Raw genomic sequence first — 18,880 nt, 5'->3', positions numbered from 1 at the left:
TATATGGTCTTGTATGTTAGTACCAACACACTGAACTTGACCCGGCAGCAAACTGGCAGCCCGTGCAAATCTCGCAGGCAGGGTGTTAAGTTAGTGACACTTAGGACGTTAGGACATAAACATCCATAACCAAAATAATGAAATAGAAATGTGCCTTTTGCATGTGCACACATGTGTACTTGCACATAGATTCACATGCAGTATCTCTGCAGGGGTGTGTCTTATACAGCTACCACCCCCTGCTGGCTGGTTCACGAAGCACTTTGTTTCCCAACAGAAATTGCCCATAAATGACCCAGGTTTTTGCAGCGGGGGACAGGGATATAGCCAACTTCACTCATTGCAGGAGATGATATGGCTTTTGCACTTCCCTGTTGTGTGCCATACTAGAGCTACTTCTAACATATATTGGAGGAAGGGAAAGGTGGAAAGCCGGACTGAAGGAATTCGGGCACGAAAAGTCTTGCAATGATAGGAAGAGGCATTGGCCCCCTCTAATCTGGGTGGAATTCATGCCCCTCCCCTCCCATTCTGACACAGCACATCTCCCCCTCCCCATCTACCCCATGGCTAATCCAGGCATTTCCCCAGTCGCTGGATTCCTTTAGCAAGCAAAGCAGCGTAATCTATGTCTTAATTGGTGAACTAAGAGGTACCGGGGTTTTAAGTCTGCTTAGGAAGTCTGCTTCATGGAGGACGAGCCGTAGCCAAGTGGTCAAGAGCATCTGCTTGGCATGCAGAAGGTCCCTGGTTCAATCCCCAAGTGGGGCCGACAGAGACTCTATGCCTGAAACCCTGGAGAGCTGCTGCCAGTCAGTGTAGACAATGCTGAGCTAGATGGACCGATGGTATGACTCAGCAGAAGGCAGCTTTCTGTGTTCCTGGGTCCCCTCTTCTGGTAAGGACTCTCTAGGAGAGTTAGGTAAAGGCTGTGGTTTAGTTTGTTAGTTCACATTTGAGGGGAAGTTTGCCAACCTGGTGCCCTCCCAATGTTTTCAAATACAGCTCAGTCCAAAACATGGAGGGGAAATGGACCAGGCTGGCAATGTTTGCTGTAAAATATAAGTGCTGGGGGGGGTAACAACAGGGCGTTGTTAAACTATAGGGGGGACAATTGGTTCTGCTAGTTGGAGGGGCTGATGGGAATTGCCCTCCAAAACCCTGGAGGGCACCAAGTTGGCAAAGTCTGCAGGAGACCTTGCCAACACTGGACAGAGCATGCCCTCCAACCCTGTATATTTATTTTACCCATTCTGGGGTAGAACAAACTGCAAGTCACAGCATCGACCACCTAAAATATTTATTTATTTATTTATATAATATCACTGTTATCTTCCAAAGATCCCAAGGTGGTGTACGTGGTTCATCTCATCCCCATTTCATCCTCACAACAACCCTGTGATAGATTAGAGATGGTGACTGGCCCAAGGCAACCCAGTGAGATTCATGGCTGTCTGGGGATTCGAACCCTGCTCTGCCAGGGCCTATCGTCTGACACTCTAACCCAGGCATAGGCAAACTCGGCCCTCCCAATGTTTTTGGGACTACAACTCCCATGATCCCTAGCTAACAGGACCAGTGGTCAGGGATGATGGGAATTGTAGTCCCAAAACATCTGGAGGGTGGAGTTTGCCTATGCCTCCTCTAACCGTTACGCACACTGGCGTATGCATCTTTGCCAGAGCTCCCAAGACACCCTTCTCTCAGATTCTGATCTCTCGCCCAGCTAACACCGTAAGGACCCAGGGTGGGTTGCAACAATATTCTAAAAATGCATGGTTCCAGTTACAGATAGGTAGCCGTGTTGGTCTGCCATAGTCAAAATAAAAAAATTCCTTCCAGTTTAAGACCAACTAAGTTAGTTCTTGGTATGAGCTTTCGTGTGCATGCACACTTCTTCAGATACCTGAAGAACTTAGTTGGTCTTTAAGGTGCTACTGGAAGGAATTTTTTTATTTTGACTAAAAATGCATGATTAACATTGGCCACAAAATATGGGCCGGGTGTGATGGCCCCTTGGACTCCTGTGGCTCTTCCCAAGGAGGAGGAGGAGTGTATGAGAAATCTCCCTGCCAATTTTTAGCCCAGCAGAGCGCCTGATGGAACCTCCAACTCCGGAGGTAGTCTACCTTTGAATGCCAAACTGCTGGGTGGACAAACAGCAAGGGATGGCAGTGTCACCTCCATTCCTGGTTGTGAGTTTCCAGAAGGCTCTCGTACATGTGATTTGTGTTCATGATGGTTTGGTGGCAATTATACACAATCCTGCTTTCAATCTTCTTGTTCACCGGCTGCAAAGGTTTGGGGGCAGACTGCATCGCTTCCAATCGGTGCAAGTCTTGTAACTTCCAGCTGAAATTCTGCAACTTTTCATACCGCAAATATTCCAGGGCTGCTGTCGCTTTGTCCTGCTTTCGTTGCGCAAGAGCGCCCCTCTGAATAGCAAGAGTGCGCTAACCCTGGGGGAGCCTCGCAAAACAACAGAGCGAAAGGGCAGTGTGGATGGCCCAATATAAACCCGCCATGTCATGTTGCAGAAGATAACTGCTCCCCCCCCCAAAAAAAACCCACACACACATCACTCAGCGATAGAGCAGACAATGAGGACTGGAATCTTGTTTCATTTTTTAAGAGGAGGACCATAACTCAGTGGCAGAGTGGTTCATCCCTCAATGAGATACTCAGGTAGGGCTAGGAGAAATATTGCCTACTTGCATCTCTGGAGAACGGCTGCCCGTCAGTTTTCAGAAAATAGCTGGATAGTCTAACCATCTGACTCACAACATTGTAGAGTTTGAAGGGACCTGAAGCCTGCTGCCCTCACCAATTCTAGAGGAAACCTCTCCAAAGCATCCAGCTGTGGCTGCTTTAAGGTGTGATGGGGTGCAGGATGCTGGGGGAAGCAGACCCTCCTTGACCTGTTTGGTTCAAGGTTTTTCTTGGGATAGGGGTGCAAATCCCCCCACCCGTCTCTCTTTCTCTGACCTGCGCCAGCAGCCAGGCTCAGCCTCCCTCCCTCCCTCCCTTAGGGTGGGATTGAACAGTCACATGAGAGCTCGCTTGCCTCCTTCCCTCTCCTCGCTGTGCCAGCAGCTTCTGTCTCCCTCTCTCTCTCTCTCCCCCCTCGACTTGGAGCCCAGTTACTTCTGCGGCCGCCTGGCACGACGACACCGCCGTCGCCACCTCCTCCCTGGGCAGCGGCGGCGGCAGCAGCAGCTGCGGAGATGCACCTGTACCCACCCCTGGCTCTCCTTGCGCCCAGGTGCTGGGAGTAGGATGGCACCGAGAGAGAAGCGAGAGGCTGCGCCGGGCACCAGGCTGATCTGAGCCATGCCCAGGTGCAGGGGCAATGCCCAGTTCCTGAGTGGTGGCTGCCCGTCGGCTGGGCATTTTGTCTGAGTGGCAAATCCTGGAGGAGGGGCGGGGGGGCGGGAATCCTGGACGACCTCCTTCCCCAATCGACTGGAGAGCAGCCCCAGAAGCTGCCGCCGAGCCAGCAAACTTTGGAGAAAAGTCTCCAAGAGGAGCCCGAGGCGGGCGCGTGTGCCCCCTTGCCCGGCAGGAGCAGCGGCAGCGGCAGCCTTGGCACCACCATGAACGCCCCCTGCGGTGCCCTTCAGCTCCTCTTGGCTACCACCTTGCAGCTGCACTACTGCGCCGCCACGACGGTAGGTGGGCACAGGGAGAGCGTGGCTGGGAGTTGGCACCCAAAAGCCCCTGGCATTGAGCAAGAAGCGGGGTGAGAGGAGAGAGAGATGGCAAGCAAGTTTGGGGTTTTTTTGTTTCGTTTTGTTTTTTAAATAACTCCCCAGAGGCATGGGGTAGCGAGCTGACACGAATGGGGGCTGGCAGAGAAGGCTGGGTGAGTTTCAGATGGGCATCCAATGCGGAGGAAGACAGAGAGGTGTGTCAGAAGGGGGTGAGGTTATGGGGTGCTGTCAGAACTGCAGGCAGGAGCGAGGCTTTTCTTGAAGGGGGGGGGGAGAGAGTAGTTCATAGCCCAAACTGGTGTGCCCAGATGGTATAGGACATAGGAGCCAACTACTAGGGGTTGAGGTCCCTTTGCCTTCCCCCAATAAAATACTAGAAGGGGTGCCCCCCAGTTGATGGGCATTGCCATTCAAATAGTATGTGTGCACTGCGTCATGTGGTCGATTATGCTTTGATTGTCAAAGCTGTGGTGCTGGTTGGACTGTTAAGTTTTTTTGGCATTTCTATCTCTCCCCCCCCCCCACCGCCCCACTTTTCCCCCTTTCACTCAAATCCTGATGCTTTGCTTTGGATGCCCCACTCGAACTGTGTACAAATTCAAAGTGCATCCCCCCCCAAAAAAAAACCCTCTGGGAACTGTAGTTTACTCCTCGTAGAGTTACAGTTCCCAGTAATCTTAAATAACAGTAGATAGATAGGTAGATAGGTAGATAGATAGATATTTGCGGGAGGTGGGGAGAATATGCTTTAAATGCATGGTTTGCATGCAGTCAATGAGCATTCCCTCCAGGGTCACAGCTGTGAAAGAGACAGCAAGTGGGTCTATGTAAGGACTTTGCTTGCCAGAGATTAGGGGCCCCTTCGTGTCCTTTACCACACATCTTGTGTTAACTGTGGTTTGGGGAGGGAAGGCGGTAAAGAAGGACAAATGCTCAGAGGCTCTTTGCTTCACAGGGGTTTCCAAGATTCAGCCTTAGTTATTAAAAATCAAAAACAGATCACGGAGCTAAACCTTGGGACACATAAACAATCCTTTCACATTAGCCAGTCACAGAGGTAAAAATCCCCAAAAGATTTCCCTCCAGCTGTGTCTAAATGATAGCCAGGGAGAATATTAGGATTTCGGCTGCTGTCCTATACAACGCTTACCTTGGAGTAACAGTAAGCTCAGTGGGAATAACTTCTGAGTAAAGTTCTTTAGGATTGCACTGTTAGCTTTTTCTTAAAAAAACCCAGCCAGCAATAACCCACCTTGGATCTTATTCATAATTTGCATTCCACTTTTAAAGGCAGGATTTACAAAATAACAGTAAATAATAATAAAGGTCACGAACTAGATAACACCTGTATTGCATTTTCAAATGTTCAAAGCATTGCACATGGATGGATCCTTACAGCAACATTACAAACCACTGCTCCCCCCCCCCCACGCTACAGAGAAGGGCATTTCGTGGGTCAAAGCTTAGAAACAGAGTCACCGTGCACCAATCAGCAGATAGACAAACTTGGCTACTTGGATGTTGGCTATTCAAGAGTTGCGGGTTCTTGCCACATGGCTTCTGACAAATAAATTCCCTCCCTCCCTCCCTTCCTGGCATGGCCCCATGTGCGCTTGCATTTTCTGTCCACCATATGGGTAATTTAATGATGCATGTGTCCAGCCACCGATCAGGCTGTCATCCTACGCGGAACTGCTGTAAAAGCGCACCACACATTTAAAGCACATGGCTTCCCCCCAAATAACCTTTGAAACTGAGGTTTACCCCTCACAGAGCTACAGTTCCCAGAACCCTTAACAAACTATAGTTCCCAGGGTTGTCTGAGGGAAAACATGTGCTTTTTATGTATGGTGTGGACGTGAACTTTGAGCTGCATAAGACAGCGGGCAGCCACTGGTGGTGGCAGCAGCTGAGCTTTGCTCTTGTTCAAAAGCAACACAGCCACCCGAAAAGCACCCAGGAGCCTGGCAGGGAGGGTGGTGGGTGAGCTGGGTCAAGCTACTGAGGGACTTTTCCAGGCCCCTGGGGCCTTCAGCCAATGCCCCACTGGCACTGGGCCTGCCCCTCTCCAGCACCATTCTGGGAAGTGTAGTTTACCCCTCATAGAGCTACAAATCCAAGCACCTTTAAGCTACTACAGTTCCCAGGATTCTTTGGGAAATACAGTGTGAATACAAGCTTTTTTCCTTCAAAGAGCTCAAGGTGGCATATGTGGTTCTCCCCCTCCTCATTTAATTCTCGCAACAACCCTTTGAGGTAGTTGAGGCTGAGAGGCCTAGTGGGGATTTGAACTCCTGTCCTCCCGGGTCCCGGTCCAACACCTTAACCATTACACCTACGCTGGGAATTGGCTCAGTGACAGGCATCTCTATGAGTGGACAATATACCGTATTTTTTGCACCATAACACTCACTTTTTTCCTCCTAGAAAGTAAGGGGAAATGTCTGTGCGTGTTATGGAGCGAATGCCTACGGATGACAGGGGGATCTGCTGCAGTCGTGAGCAGAGGATCCATGGTTACAGCCTGCACCAAAAAAATCATGCACCCACTGTTGCCTGGGGCCACAATGGTGCAAAAACATGGTTACAAAGCATGTAACCTAGTGTCCGACTCTAGGGTTGTGCGCTCATCTCACTTAAGAGGCCGGGGGCAGCGCTGTCCGGAGACACTTCCGGGTCACGTGGCCAGTGTGACGAAGCTGCTCTGGCGAGCCAGCACCAGCGCAGCACACGGAAACGCCGTTTACCTTCCCGCTATAAAGCAGAACCTATTTATCTACTTGCACTTAAGGGTGCTTTCGAACTGCTAGGTGGGCAGGAGCTGGGACCAAATGACGGGAGCTCACCCCGCCGTGGGGATTCGAACCGCCAACCATACGATCGGCAAGTCCTAGGCACTGAGGTTTTACCCACAGCGCCACCCGCGTCCCCATTCTAAATAAAACCGTTTAAAAATCCATTTGCTCCAGGGATCCAGGCTCATTTTTTCCCTCAAAGGATTATGGGTTCTGTAGTTTGTTAAGGGTTGCTGGGAATTGCAACTCTGCGAAGGGTGAACTACAGCACCCAGAATTCTTTGAGGGAAAGAATGTGCTTTGAGTGTGCTTTCAATGTATAGTAAGTACACACAGTTGCAGATTATAATTCCTATACCACATTTACAGCCTTCATGTCTTCTGCCCCCGCCCCCGTGAGATCTTTCAGTGGGAGAGAGAGAGAGAGAGAGAGAGAGAGAGAGAGAGAGAGAAAGAAAGAAAGAAAGAAAGAAAGAAAGCAAGCAAGCAAGCATCAGGGCTCTTATGATGCTCTTGTTGGCAGAGAGGGCTGCTCCTTCACACCACATGATGTAATTCACTTGTGGAACTCACTGCCACAGGATGCGGTGGTGGCTGCTAGCTTAGATGGCCTTAAAAGGGAGGACTGGACAAATTTGTGGAGGTGGTTGTTCAGCCATGACATGTAAACAGAACCTCCATGTTCAGTGGCAATCTACCTCTTGGGCAGGCACATTTGGGATCCTCAGGAAGTGCCATTAGCGCCAGTCACAAAATGGCTGCCGTGTTTGTGTGTATGTGTGGCATAGCTCAAAAAAGCTGCTACACGTAACAGAGTGGTGGTGGTGGTGGGGAGAGATGGGACCATAAAATGGTGCAGACATGTCCCCCACAACAGCGCATGTTTTTAAGTGCCAGAGTTGTGCGCTGGCCGTGGTCTGTCCCCACCAACAGACTCTAGTGGGAGTGTTTTGCAGGATCTGGAGTCTCCGGACCAGGCTCCATGCAGGGCGCATGGCAGTGATCAAGCCCAGAGTTTGCCAGTGCATGGATCCCTGTGGCCCAGATAGCTTGAAGCAGACTCCTCAAAGTGCCTTCCCTATTTCTGATCCGCTGCTGTTTCTGATCTATCTGCAGATTCTGCCACATCCAACTAATGAGATGGAACCAGTCGTGGAGCCAGATACAGAAGGTAAGAGCCACAGAGTTGGAGGACAGTGGTTTTGAGAGTGGGGGTGCGTATCACGCCTGGATGGAGAGAGAGGGACTGTTAGAAAAAACACCCCAAAACACATCTTCCTCCAGTCCCAGATTTTGAGCTCACATGTGTTTGTCTAGGACTGCGGAGACCTGGGTTCAAATGCAGCCCACTGCAGGATCTAATCTTGGGTTGGTGACTCTCTTCACAGCCTGGCCCTACTTCACAGGACTGTTGTGACGATAAAATGAAAGGGAAGAGTAGGTTAAATCTGCCCATTTTGGGTTCTCTCGGTTTCTCATTTCCCCCCAGTTGTAAGTTCATCTCTCTACATTTCTACACCAGTCTACAATTAAAAATAAATATCCCCACGAAAATTTATCGGCATTTTAGGGTGGATTTCTCCTAACATGCCCAGGTTTGTTTGCAGTTTTCCTTAATATACACATTTCCCCTCACTGAATAGGGAAAGAAACTAATTAGCAGGATAGGATCTTGAACCTAACGATTGTCGGACAATATTGCCATCCCCTTCCTGTCCGAGTCTCAATAAACTTGCTACCTCCCCCTTTGCTCACAGCTCATGCCTCATTAGCACCACTCTCAAATTTTTAGACTTCTTAACCAGGGCTCTGGTTTATTTTTATTCTTGCTGATGGTTTACAGCACCATGCCCATCAATAATTATGTGTGAGCTTTATTAGCTATTTCTTCCATTTGTATCACACTCCAAGGGGCTCTCTCTGGGAGTGAGGAAGAAATTTGGTTTGCACTGAAACCTGAACTAACAAACTCCAACATTCTGAAATGATACACAAACCAAAACAGCGGCCCTTAAAAATTCCTAATTTTGCAATGCCATTCTCTAGCCAATGTGTCTAGAAATGTATGTACTACTAGAAAGTGTCTAAAAATGCATATATTCCTGAAAATGACGGACAGAAATGGATTACTTCAGGGGAAATTGCTTTGCCAAATGATGCACATGTCAGGCAAAGTTCAGTACCAAGATGTCACCTCACCTCAAAAAGGATATCGTACAGTTGGAAAAGTTTCCGAAAAGCTCAACCTAAAATTGTCAAGGGGATGGAGCAGGGGTCAGCAAACTTTTTCAGCTGTAGGCCGCTCCACTGTCCCTCAGACCTTGTGGGGGGCTGGACTATATTTGGGGGGGGGAATGAACGATTTCCTATGCCCCACAAATAACCCAGAGATGCATTTTAAATAAAAGCACACATTCTACTCATGTAAAAACATGCTGATTCCTGGACCATCTGCGGGCCGGATTTAGAAGGCAATTGGGCCAGATCTGGCCCCCGGGCCTTAGGCTGCCGACCCATGGGATGGAGCGACAACCGCTGTGAGGAAAGGTTCCAGCCTTGGGACTTTTTGGCTTAGTAAAAATCTCAACAAGAGGTGACATAACAGAAGTTTATAGAATTATGCATGGTGTGTAGAAAGTATATATATATGTGGAGGGAATTTTTTCCTCTCTCTTTATAACACTAGAACTCATGGCTATCCAATGAAGCTGAACGTTGGAGGAATCAGGACAGCTATATATAAAAAAAGTACTTCTTCACTCAGCACACAGTTAAGCTGTGGAACTCCCTCCCACTGCAGGCAGTGACAGCCACCAGCCTACATGGCTTTGAAAGAAGATTAGACAAATTCATGGGGGAGGGGGCTATCTGTGCCTCCTAGCCGTGATGATTATGCTCTGCCCTCACAGCTGGAGGCAGTAAAGTAAAAACACAAGAGGGGAGAGAGTTCTTGTGTCCGAATCTTGCATGAGGTGGGTTCCCCACGGGCATCTGGTTGGCTACTGTGAGAACAGGATGGTCTCACAGTAGCCACTGGCCTGATCTAGCAGGCTCTTCTTATGTATATATTGGGGTAAATACACACTAAAACACTGGCAAAAAATGAGGAGCACTTTAAAAACAAAAAACAACACCCAGCTGCAAATGCGGAAATGAGGAGAACTGAATTTAAGCCAGGAAAAATGAGAAACTGAGATTGACAGATTTGCCCATCCCTAGTCAGAGCCACCAAATTAAATGTTTAAATATGTTTGAAATGGATACCTCCGCCTCCATCCCTCCTCAGAGATAGCCCTCTGACAATGATTTTAACCCCTTCTTCTTCTTCTTCTTCTTCTTCTTCTTCTTCTTCTTCTTCTTCTTCTTCTTCTAGTGGTGAGGTTCCTGGACGTGTTCAGCCGCAGCGCCTGCCAGGCCAAGGAGACAATGGTATCTCTGGACAAGGAGTACCCGGACTTGGTCATCAGCCACCTCATTGTGCCCTCCTGCGTGGCTCTAAAGCGCTGTGTCGGCTGCTGCGCTGATGAATCGGCACAGTGTATGCCGTCCCGGACGTATACAGTGACCATGGAGGTAATGAACTGGGGCAAGAATAGGGGAAATCCCCTCAGTAAGGCCAGGACAGAGAACCTTTGGCCCTCCAGATTGGTGGTGGTGGCAGCCGACAGCTATGTTGTCCCTGTGCAGTCAGGATGCCTCCAAATTCATGTGGGGAGAGTTGCCCTCAGAGACAGCCGTTGTGGGCTTCTCAGAGACATCAGGTTGGCCATTGTGGGAAAAACAATGAGCCACAGGCCTGATCCAGCAAAACTCTTCTTATATTCTTGGTGGGGGCAGACTGAGGTGGGTGGGCAGTGCCCCTTTCATCCTAAAGGGCTAGCCTTCACGGCTCAGGAGATTTCCAGGACACCCAGCACCCTTCAAGAAGAGGGTAGGATCCTGCAAAGTTGATAGGCCAGTTCTTGGTTACATGTGAGGTTAACTTGCCCCCACCTGCAAAAATGAAAAAGTATATAAGTGAACCACAGCCACAAAATCTGGTATTTTTTTGTTTTCCAGAATATTTGCTCTGGTTTGTTCTCAATATCATTATAAAAATAAAAATAAAAAGCTTCACAATATTTTTAGACATATCAGCCACATTTATACCACAAACGGAAAGCACTATGATACCACTTTAAACGGTCATGGCTTCCTCCCAAAGAATTCTTTGTTAAGGGGGCCTAGGGTTGCTAGAAAACCCCAATTCTGCTTGCAGAGTTACAGTTCCCAGAGTGGTTTAACAAGCAATCCCTCTCCACAGAGAGCTCTGGAAAATGTAGCCCTGCAAAGTGAGTAAAAGTATCTTTAAAAGTTACATACACATATACTGTCCTTTGACTAGTTAGTTATTCAGCTACTTGGTTATTTTTATTTTATAAAGTGGGAGTTCCTTTTTTTAGGCCCCTAAAGTCTGCATTTTGCAGAGTGAGGAACCTCTGGCTTGGGGAGAAGCAGCCTCACAGGCCAAATTTGGACCCCATGGTGGGTAAAATTTGGCCTGTGAGGCTGCTTCTCTCCAAGCCATGTCCACTCGCCCCACATCTGATGGGTAAGGTAAGGTAAAGGACCCCTGGACGGTTAAGTCCAGTCCAAGCTGGCTATGGGGTTGTGTCGCTTATCTCACTTTCAGGCCAAGGGAGCCAGTGTTTGTCCTCGGACAGCTTTCTGGGTCATGTGGCCAGCATGACTAAACCGCTTCTGGTGCAATGGGACACTGTGACAAATGCCAAAACACACGGAAATGCCGTTTACCTTACTGCTGCAGTGGTACCTATTTATCTACTCACGCTGGTATGCTTTCGAACTGCTAGATTGGCTGAAGCTGGGACAGAGCAATGGGAGCTCACCCCATTGTGCGGATTCAAACTGCTGACCTTCTGACTGGCAAGTCCAAGAGGCTCAGTGTGGTGTAGTGGTTAAGAGCGGTGGACTCATAATCTGGTGAACTGGGTTCGATTCCCTGCTCCTCCACATGCAGCTGCTGAGTGACCTTGGGCTAGTCACACTTCTCTGAAGTCTCTCAGCCTCACTCACCTCACAGAGTGTTTGTTGTGGAGGAAAAATAAAAAAATTCCTTCCAGTAGCACCTTAAAGACCAACTAAGTTAGTTCTTGGTATGAGCTTTCGTGTGCATGCACACTTCTTCAGATACACTGAAACAGAAGTTGCCAGATCCTTCTATATAGTGAGAAGGTGGGGAGGGGTATTACTAAGAGGGGTGGTGGGAATGGGAGATAGGCAGATAGCTGAGATGAGCCTGTTGACGACTCTTAACGACCGTAATAGGTCTTACAGGAAAAGGCAAGGAGTGAGAAGGTGAGAAATGGCTTAGTCATGTATAGTGAGATAAGAATCCATATATAGTGAGATAAGAATGTTGTGGAGGAGAAAGGGAAAGGAGATTGTTAGCCGCTTTGAGACTCCTTCGGGTAGTGATAAAGCGGGATATCAAATCCAAACTCCTCCTCCTCCTCCTCCTCTTCTTCTTCTATGGTGGTTTAGACCACAGCGCCACCCATGTCCCATCTGATGGGTAGAGATGCTGGCATGACTAAGGATGATGGGAGTTGGTCCAACACCATCTGGAGGGCCACCGGGCCTCAATCCCTTGCCCAGATGAATTCTGGGTCAGAACCAGCAAGACTCCTCTTATGGTCTCCTTTTTCCTTCCTTTCTCCCATTCTCCAGGTGTTATTGTTGAGCAAGTTCCAACGCAGCCACTTGCAGCAGCTGACTTTTGAGGAGCACGCTACCTGTGAATGCAGGTGAGAGAGTCAGAAGGGTGGGGGGGCTGCTGAAGAAGAGACAGGTGATTGGGACCATTCCGTGATAGCCACCAACCTGGATGGCTTCAAAGGAGGATTAGACAAATTCGTGGAGGAGAAGGTTACTAGCCAGTGGCTATTAGCCAGAATGGCTAGGTTCACCCTTCTCTTTCGGAAGCAGTTATGATCCCCAATGCCAGTTCCAGAGAGCCTCGGGGGGGGGGGGGAGATTGCTCCTGTGTTTAGGTCCTGCTTGCAGGTCCCTCATAAGTTTCTGTGAGAACAGGATGCTGGACTAGACGGGCCTTTGGCCTGATCCAGCAGCCAGACTCTTATTATGTTCTTAAGCCAGTTATAATTCTGATTGCAGGCTTGAAGGGGAAGAGCAATGATTAGGTAGTGCTGCAAGCCATCAATGCCAAACAAGCACCAAATACTAACCTTATTATTCTGCTTTACAGACCAAAGGAAGTTTATAGATTGCCCACGCACAGGTAAAAAAATTTATCCCTCTTATAGGCCTCTATTGTTTGTTTGTTTGTTTGATTAAAGAATTTGGAGAAGTGGCAGGCTTTAAGCTGAATATAACAAAAACAAAAATGCTTGTTAAAAATGTAACCACAGAAGAAAAGGACGATTTAGAAAAAATATTGGGCCTGAAAATCTCCCCAAAAGCGAAATACCTGGGTATTTGGATCACCCCCAAGAACATAAACTTATTTTAGGATAATTACACCAAAACTTGGTTAGAGATTAGAAAAAACTTTGTAACCTGGAGTAAACTAAAATTAACATTTCTGGGTAGGATTTCCATTATAAAGATGAATGTGCTTCCAAAATTAATCTTTTTATTTCAAATGATTCCAATACTGGGCGAAGCAGGTTGTCTCAAGATATGGCAAAGAGAAATTTCCAAATTCCTGTGGGAAGGGAAGAAACCTAGGATTAAACACCTGATCTTAATAGACATAAAAGAGAGAGGAGGCTTTTCCCTACCCGACCTAAAACTTTACTACGAGGCAGCCTGTTTCACCTGGCTAAAAGATTGGTGCACGTTGCAGGATTCGGACCTCCTGGACCTGGAAGGTTTTGACAACCGTTGGGGATGGCACGCCTACCTAATATATGGAAAAGCGAAAATTCATAAAAACTTTACCAACCATATAATAAGAAAGTCACTCTTTGCTGTATGGGAAAAATATAAAGACCTGATGGAGCCTAAAGTCCCGTGGTGGACTTCTCCAGTAAATTTATCCCTCTTATAGGCCTCTATTGTTTGTTTGTTTGTTTGTTTGCTTGCTTGCTTGCTTGCTTGCTTGTGTGTGTAGGTTTTAATTACCCTCAAGCCCCCTGTACCAATATACAAACATTACAGTCAAACCTCCATTTACGTTACCCTCTGGTTACGTAAACTTTGGGATGCATGCATGGCAAAACCGGAAGTATTTTACTGGGTTTCTCTGCACTGTCTGCGCATGCGCAGAAGCAGTCCTCAGGTTCGGGAAACCTTAGGATCCGACCGGACCTCCAGAACAGATCCCACTCTGAAACTTGAGATGTATATTTTTACGACCCACCTTATTTCTGTGGTTGTAGGTTTTTAACTGGTTTTTAATATTTTTAATAGCTGTAATTGTTGTTACCTGCTCTTGGAACTTAGGGTAAAAGGTGGGTAATTAATAATTTTAATATTGTAGTAATAATGATGGCGATGATGATTATGTTGGGGGAGAATCATAGAATTTTAGAGTTGCAAAGGTCATCTAGGGTCACCTAGTCCAACTCCCTGCATTAAAATACATCTTATGGTTCTTAATATTGGTTGCATCCAATATTAGCAGTGGTGGAGCAAGCCAATCGGGCGTGTGCCCTGTCCCCAAGGGGCCTCCGAGGAGTCTGCCTGCCTCCTCCCACTCAGCTGCCCTACAGCTGAGGGGGAGGCGGTGGGCCAACCGTTTGGGGCAGCGTGGAGAGACACGTGACTCAGGCGCACTGCAGGCCCCGCGTTGAGTGCCACCCGGCATTTTGTCACCCCCTCAGTGGTGACACCTGCGGCGGACCGCCCCCACCACACCACCCTTGCCCCGCCCCTGAATATTAGTCCTACTCAGCATAGGCCCCCTGAAATTAATGGGCATGAGTGACATAGATTATTAATTTCAGGGGGTCTACCCTGAGTAGAATTTCGGCCCCATTTGCAGTATACGCTTATAACAGTATTACACCACTTTAACATTCTGAAAGCTATAGTTTGATAAGGGTGCTAAGAGATGTTAGTAGACCCCCCCCCTTATTCCCCTCAGTTCTCTGAGTAAACAATCAACCCCTCTTCCCTGGGAACTCTGGGAATTGTAGTTCTGTGAGAGGAATAGGTGTCTTCTGACAACTCTCAGCACCCTTAACAAACAATGGACACAACCCAGAGCCATAAGTACTTGGACCAGATAACCTTTCAAACAGAGGACTCACTCTAGTCATATTCAGTTTATTTATCGATCACATTTTCCACAAATACATCTATGTTCAAAGCAGTTCGCATAAAAGCAATCCAAATACTGTATTAGCCATAACAATAATTCATTTATATCCTGCTTAATGCATACAATTAATTTCTATATATACCTCTTAACACTGCTTAATTGACAAGGTGGTACAGTGAAAATACATAATAATACCAATAGTGGGGGGTGGGGAGAGAACAATCAATGGTTCATGTAACGTACATCGAAATTTAAATGAACACAAAGCTCACCAATAGGTAAACTTGTTTTTTTTAAAAAAAATCCAATAATGTTGCAACCAAAAATAGCCCCAAAGCTCCAAATCGAGGAGTGTCCTTTGTAAAAAGGAGACACATACCCTCCATATGCTAAAAGGCACAGGAGGGATGCTGTCTGAAAACAATTAAAAAGAGAGGAAATGTGGGGTGAGCTTGTAACCCCACACATTTGGAAGGCACCCCTCCAAGATGTTGCTTCATCTGGCATTCTCCTCTCCCAACAGCCCGTCCTGCGCGCCCTGTCCGGACAGGAAGAAGCGGGTCAACCCACTGACATGTGAATGCGTATGCAAGCGTGACTCCGTCCGTTGTCAGCAGCGTGGCTGGGAACTCAACAAGGCCACTTGCAGGTGGGGTTCACCTCCCTCCCCCCCCAACCCTGAACATCCCCCTAATGGTAGGCTTTCAGGCCAGGGACCGCCAGTGTAGTACCTTCCAGATACTATTGGGCCTGAGGGAGTCTCGGGCCAAGTGCGTGCTAGTGGCACCCCCTCCCCCCAATCTTTTGGTGGGCGCTGGCAGGCTTTAACAGGCAGCAGCTCCAACCAGTAGCAACGACGTCAGATCCGTGGCTTAGGGCCACCATTTTAATTGCCCACAACTCCCAGGGCATTATGGGAAACATTACCTCTTAAGGTACATGGATCCAAGCCAACAACTTGGCTTATTTCATTTCATAGAATCGTAGAGTTTGAAAGGACCCCAATGGTCATCTCGTCCAACGCCCTGCAATGCAGACATCTCAACTAAAGTGTCCATGACACAGCCTCTGCTTAAAAACCTCCAATGAAGGAAAAAATCCACAAGCCACAGAGGGAGACTATTCACTTGTCAAACAGCTCTTGCCGTCAGAAAGTTTTTCCTGGTATTTAGTCAGAATCTCCTTTCTTGTAACCTGAAGCCATTGCTTTGAGTCCTACCCTCAAGAGCAGGAGAAAACATGGTGGCTACATCTTCTGTGTGGAACAAGCAAGTTTTCTCCTGCTATGGGGGTAGAACACAAACCAACGGCTTCAAGTTTTTAAACTTTGGTTCCCCATTATGAAAGTCACCCTTTTCGGAATGCAGGTGCCAGACGGAGGGGGTGGGGCTAGTTTTCTGAATGCACCCCAGAAAACATTTCTACCTCCTGTGACCCCTTGAAGGGACACAAGCAGAGACGGTTACTCTGTTTGGGCAAAGGGGTCCCTCCCCACCACCCTCAGTCTGCCCTCAGTCAATGCCAACAATGTCTAGGCAATACGATGACCATATACATACGTAATAGAGAATCTTTATAGAATTCCTTCAAACCATAAAAAGTTCAAAATGAAATCTTTAGTCTCAAAGTCTCTGAAAATCTTTAAATGAAGCGAGGTACCAAACTTTGTACGATGAAAGACAAGCTGTGAAGCTTTGTGTATTCAACAAATATGATGTCCATCACTGAACAGTGATTCCAGATATTGACTACTGTTTTGTAGAATTCTTTGTCAGCATGGTGACTACATTATTACATTAGCACTGTTCCACAGCATTTGATATTTTCATTTACTGTACATGCATTCATTCAAAATAAGATGGGTTTATGAAGCATTCTATATCCTCCCACCACACTGACGAAGAATTCTACGAAACAGTAGTCAATATGCGGAATCACTGTTCAGTGTTGGACATCATATTTGTTGAATACACAAAGCTTCACAGCTTGTCTTTCATCGTACAAAGTTTGGTACCTCACTTCATTTAAAGATTTTCAGAGACTTTGAGACTAACGATTTCATTTTGAACTTTTTATGGTTTGAAGGAATTCTATAAAGATTGTCTATTACGTATGTATATGGTCATTGTGTTGCCTAGACTGTTGACGGTCTCTTTGCAATACAGTACAGGGGTTTGTTTGGATATTCAGTCAATGCCTGCCTTCTCCTTACAACTGTCATTGCCTCTGCTCCCACCTATTGCTGGACCCCCTGATTTCCGCCCTGCCAGCCCCAGTGGGAGCCAGTCCGCACAGGTATAAAGAAACCAGGAGGACATTTTTAAAGGAGGGTTTATTCTTGCTGCAGGTGTGTGAAACACCGCAGGCGATCTGGCAGGAAAGCAAAAGCGTAGCTGCACGGGAAGCCAGGACTTGGAGGAGTTTGGATCTCGGACCTTTCTCGGTCGGGGATGACTTTTCTCTGGTGGGAATGAAGCACGGGACTTGCCAAGGAGACGTCCAATGGTCACTGGGGAAGGAGAAGCAGTCTTCTTTATCTACCATTGCAACACCGTACCGGATTACCTCTCTTCACAGCGGAAGGAGGCTGTACCACACGCAAGAGCCGTACCACACTCCCACGGAAGGCAGACTGAAGGAGCATCTCCTCAGTGTCAGGACACTGAGATCGGTCCCACTCATATTTAAAAACAACAACCGCTAAACTCGTCGTCTGTTTGTCCTGGGCCTCCCCTGGGCTGCTTCTAATTTATAACTGTCTCTCCTCTGAGGGAGCTTTCTTTTCTTTTCCCACCCGCCCCTCACTCGCTTTCTTCCCACGTTTTGCGGTGCGTTGGGAAAGCTTCCGGCATCCCACCCTCTTCCAGGCCGAAGGAGAAGAGTCACAAAGAGCTGCTCTTTTATGAGAGGGAATATTACTCTTAACATAAAGATCTGCCACTAAGACACAGCTCCTGGGAGCAGCGACCTCTCTGCCTTGCGTGCCTTCCAGAACGCCATCCCACAATGCCGTTCTTCTTCATCATAGGTAGTTTGCGTGGGGTTCGCCCATTTTAGTGGGCACATTTACAAACCAGAGAAGTTGTTGTGGGCAACACACACACACACACTGCAGATCAAGCACAGATTGCCGTCTAGTTTATGAGCTAGCCTGATTTCAGCAGGGGACCCTGTGGGCGTCAGGAAAGGCTTCTGTGAGTTACCTGTGCAGGGTGCCATGTTTGCAACCCTGCTTGACACAGTCACAGCGGCAAAGGACAAGCCTCATGGTAGCTCAGTAATGGAGCATCTAAATTTCAAACAGAACGTGCCAGGCTCAGTCCCTCATGGCGTCTCCAGGAAGGGCTAGGAGTGACTCCCTGCCTGAAACCTAAGAGGGCAGCTGCCAGTCAGAGTAAACAATACTGAGGTGGATGGGCCAATGGTCTGACTCAGTAGAAGGCAGATCCCAATGCTCCTAAATTTAGATTAGGACAGGGTGGGGAGAAGGAGGCAATGTGTGGGGTGAGTTCAGCTGTATTTTCAAAGGTATTTTGGATTTTACAGTGAGAGTGTTATCGTTCATAATAGTTTCCAGGGTTAAACATCTGGGGAAATTTGGCTTTACTTAAATGTTTATGAAGCCCAGGGCACTTCAGCTTATGAGTGACCGTTGATAAGCCTGCCCACTCAAACAAATGAATGCGTGTACTGACATACACAAATACCAAACAGAGCAGCTATTTCCCCTTGCGCACGCACACACACAAAAGATTTAGGAAAAGAATCCTAAGTCAGGGGGAAACCCCAAAAACACTCCAGTAAGGACTGAGCATACTCAATGGCCCCAAAAAGGTGGTTGACTATTAGGTGGCTATGGAATGGAGTGTTCTGGAATAGGGCACAGCTAGCTGGATTCTCAAACAACATCTTGCTGTGCTGCAGCATCTTGTTGCAGCTCTAACTTAACAATTAACAGTCTAGCAATATATATGATGCTTCACAGGTTAGAGCAGATGTTAGGTAAGCCCCCTGCCCCTAGGAGTGGTCAATTCAAATGCTGAATCTGGAGTTAATGAAAGCAAGATGTTTGGAGGAATAAGGAACAG

At 47.6% G+C, this 18,880-nt stretch overlaps 1 protein-coding gene across 1 annotated transcript; it reads left to right on the top strand.

The window, feature by feature from the left end:
• Nucleotides 1-3,065: 3,065 nt before the first annotated feature.
• VEGFB (vascular endothelial growth factor B) lies at nucleotides 3,066-17,742 on the top strand. Its single transcript, XM_082202579.1, has 7 exons — nucleotides 3,066-3,668; nucleotides 7,622-7,676; nucleotides 9,879-10,078; nucleotides 12,236-12,312; nucleotides 12,774-12,806; nucleotides 15,316-15,441; nucleotides 17,140-17,742. Exons 1-7 carry the CDS (start codon nucleotides 3,594-3,596, stop codon nucleotides 17,183-17,185), a joined length of 612 nt encoding a protein of 203 aa, XP_082058705.1. The 5' UTR covers nucleotides 3,066-3,593; the 3' UTR covers nucleotides 17,186-17,742.
• Nucleotides 17,743-18,880: the final 1,138 nt, after the last annotated feature.

Source organism: Podarcis vaucheri (assembly GCF_965113315.1).
Source record: "Podarcis vaucheri genome assembly, chromosome: 16".
NCBI classification, from domain to species: Eukaryota; Metazoa; Chordata; class Lepidosauria; order Squamata; family Lacertidae; genus Podarcis; species Podarcis vaucheri.
Note: the sequence above shows the minus strand (reverse complement) of the source record. Positions and strands in the feature narration are given on the sequence as shown.

Bases quoted from the DNA above. Each gene is read 5' to 3' on its own strand.
- VEGFB (XM_082202579.1), top strand. From the start codon at position 3,594: ATGAACGCCCCCTGCGGTGCCCTTCAGCTCCTCTTGGCTACCACCTTG. The intron at 12,807-15,315 runs GTAAAAAAATTT...CTCTCCCAACAG, and splicing joins TATAGATTGCCCACGCACAG to CCCGTCCTGCGCGCCCTGTC. The intron at 15,442-17,139 runs GTGGGGTTCACC...TTCTTGCTGCAG, and splicing joins CTCAACAAGGCCACTTGCAG to GTGTGTGAAACACCGCAGGC.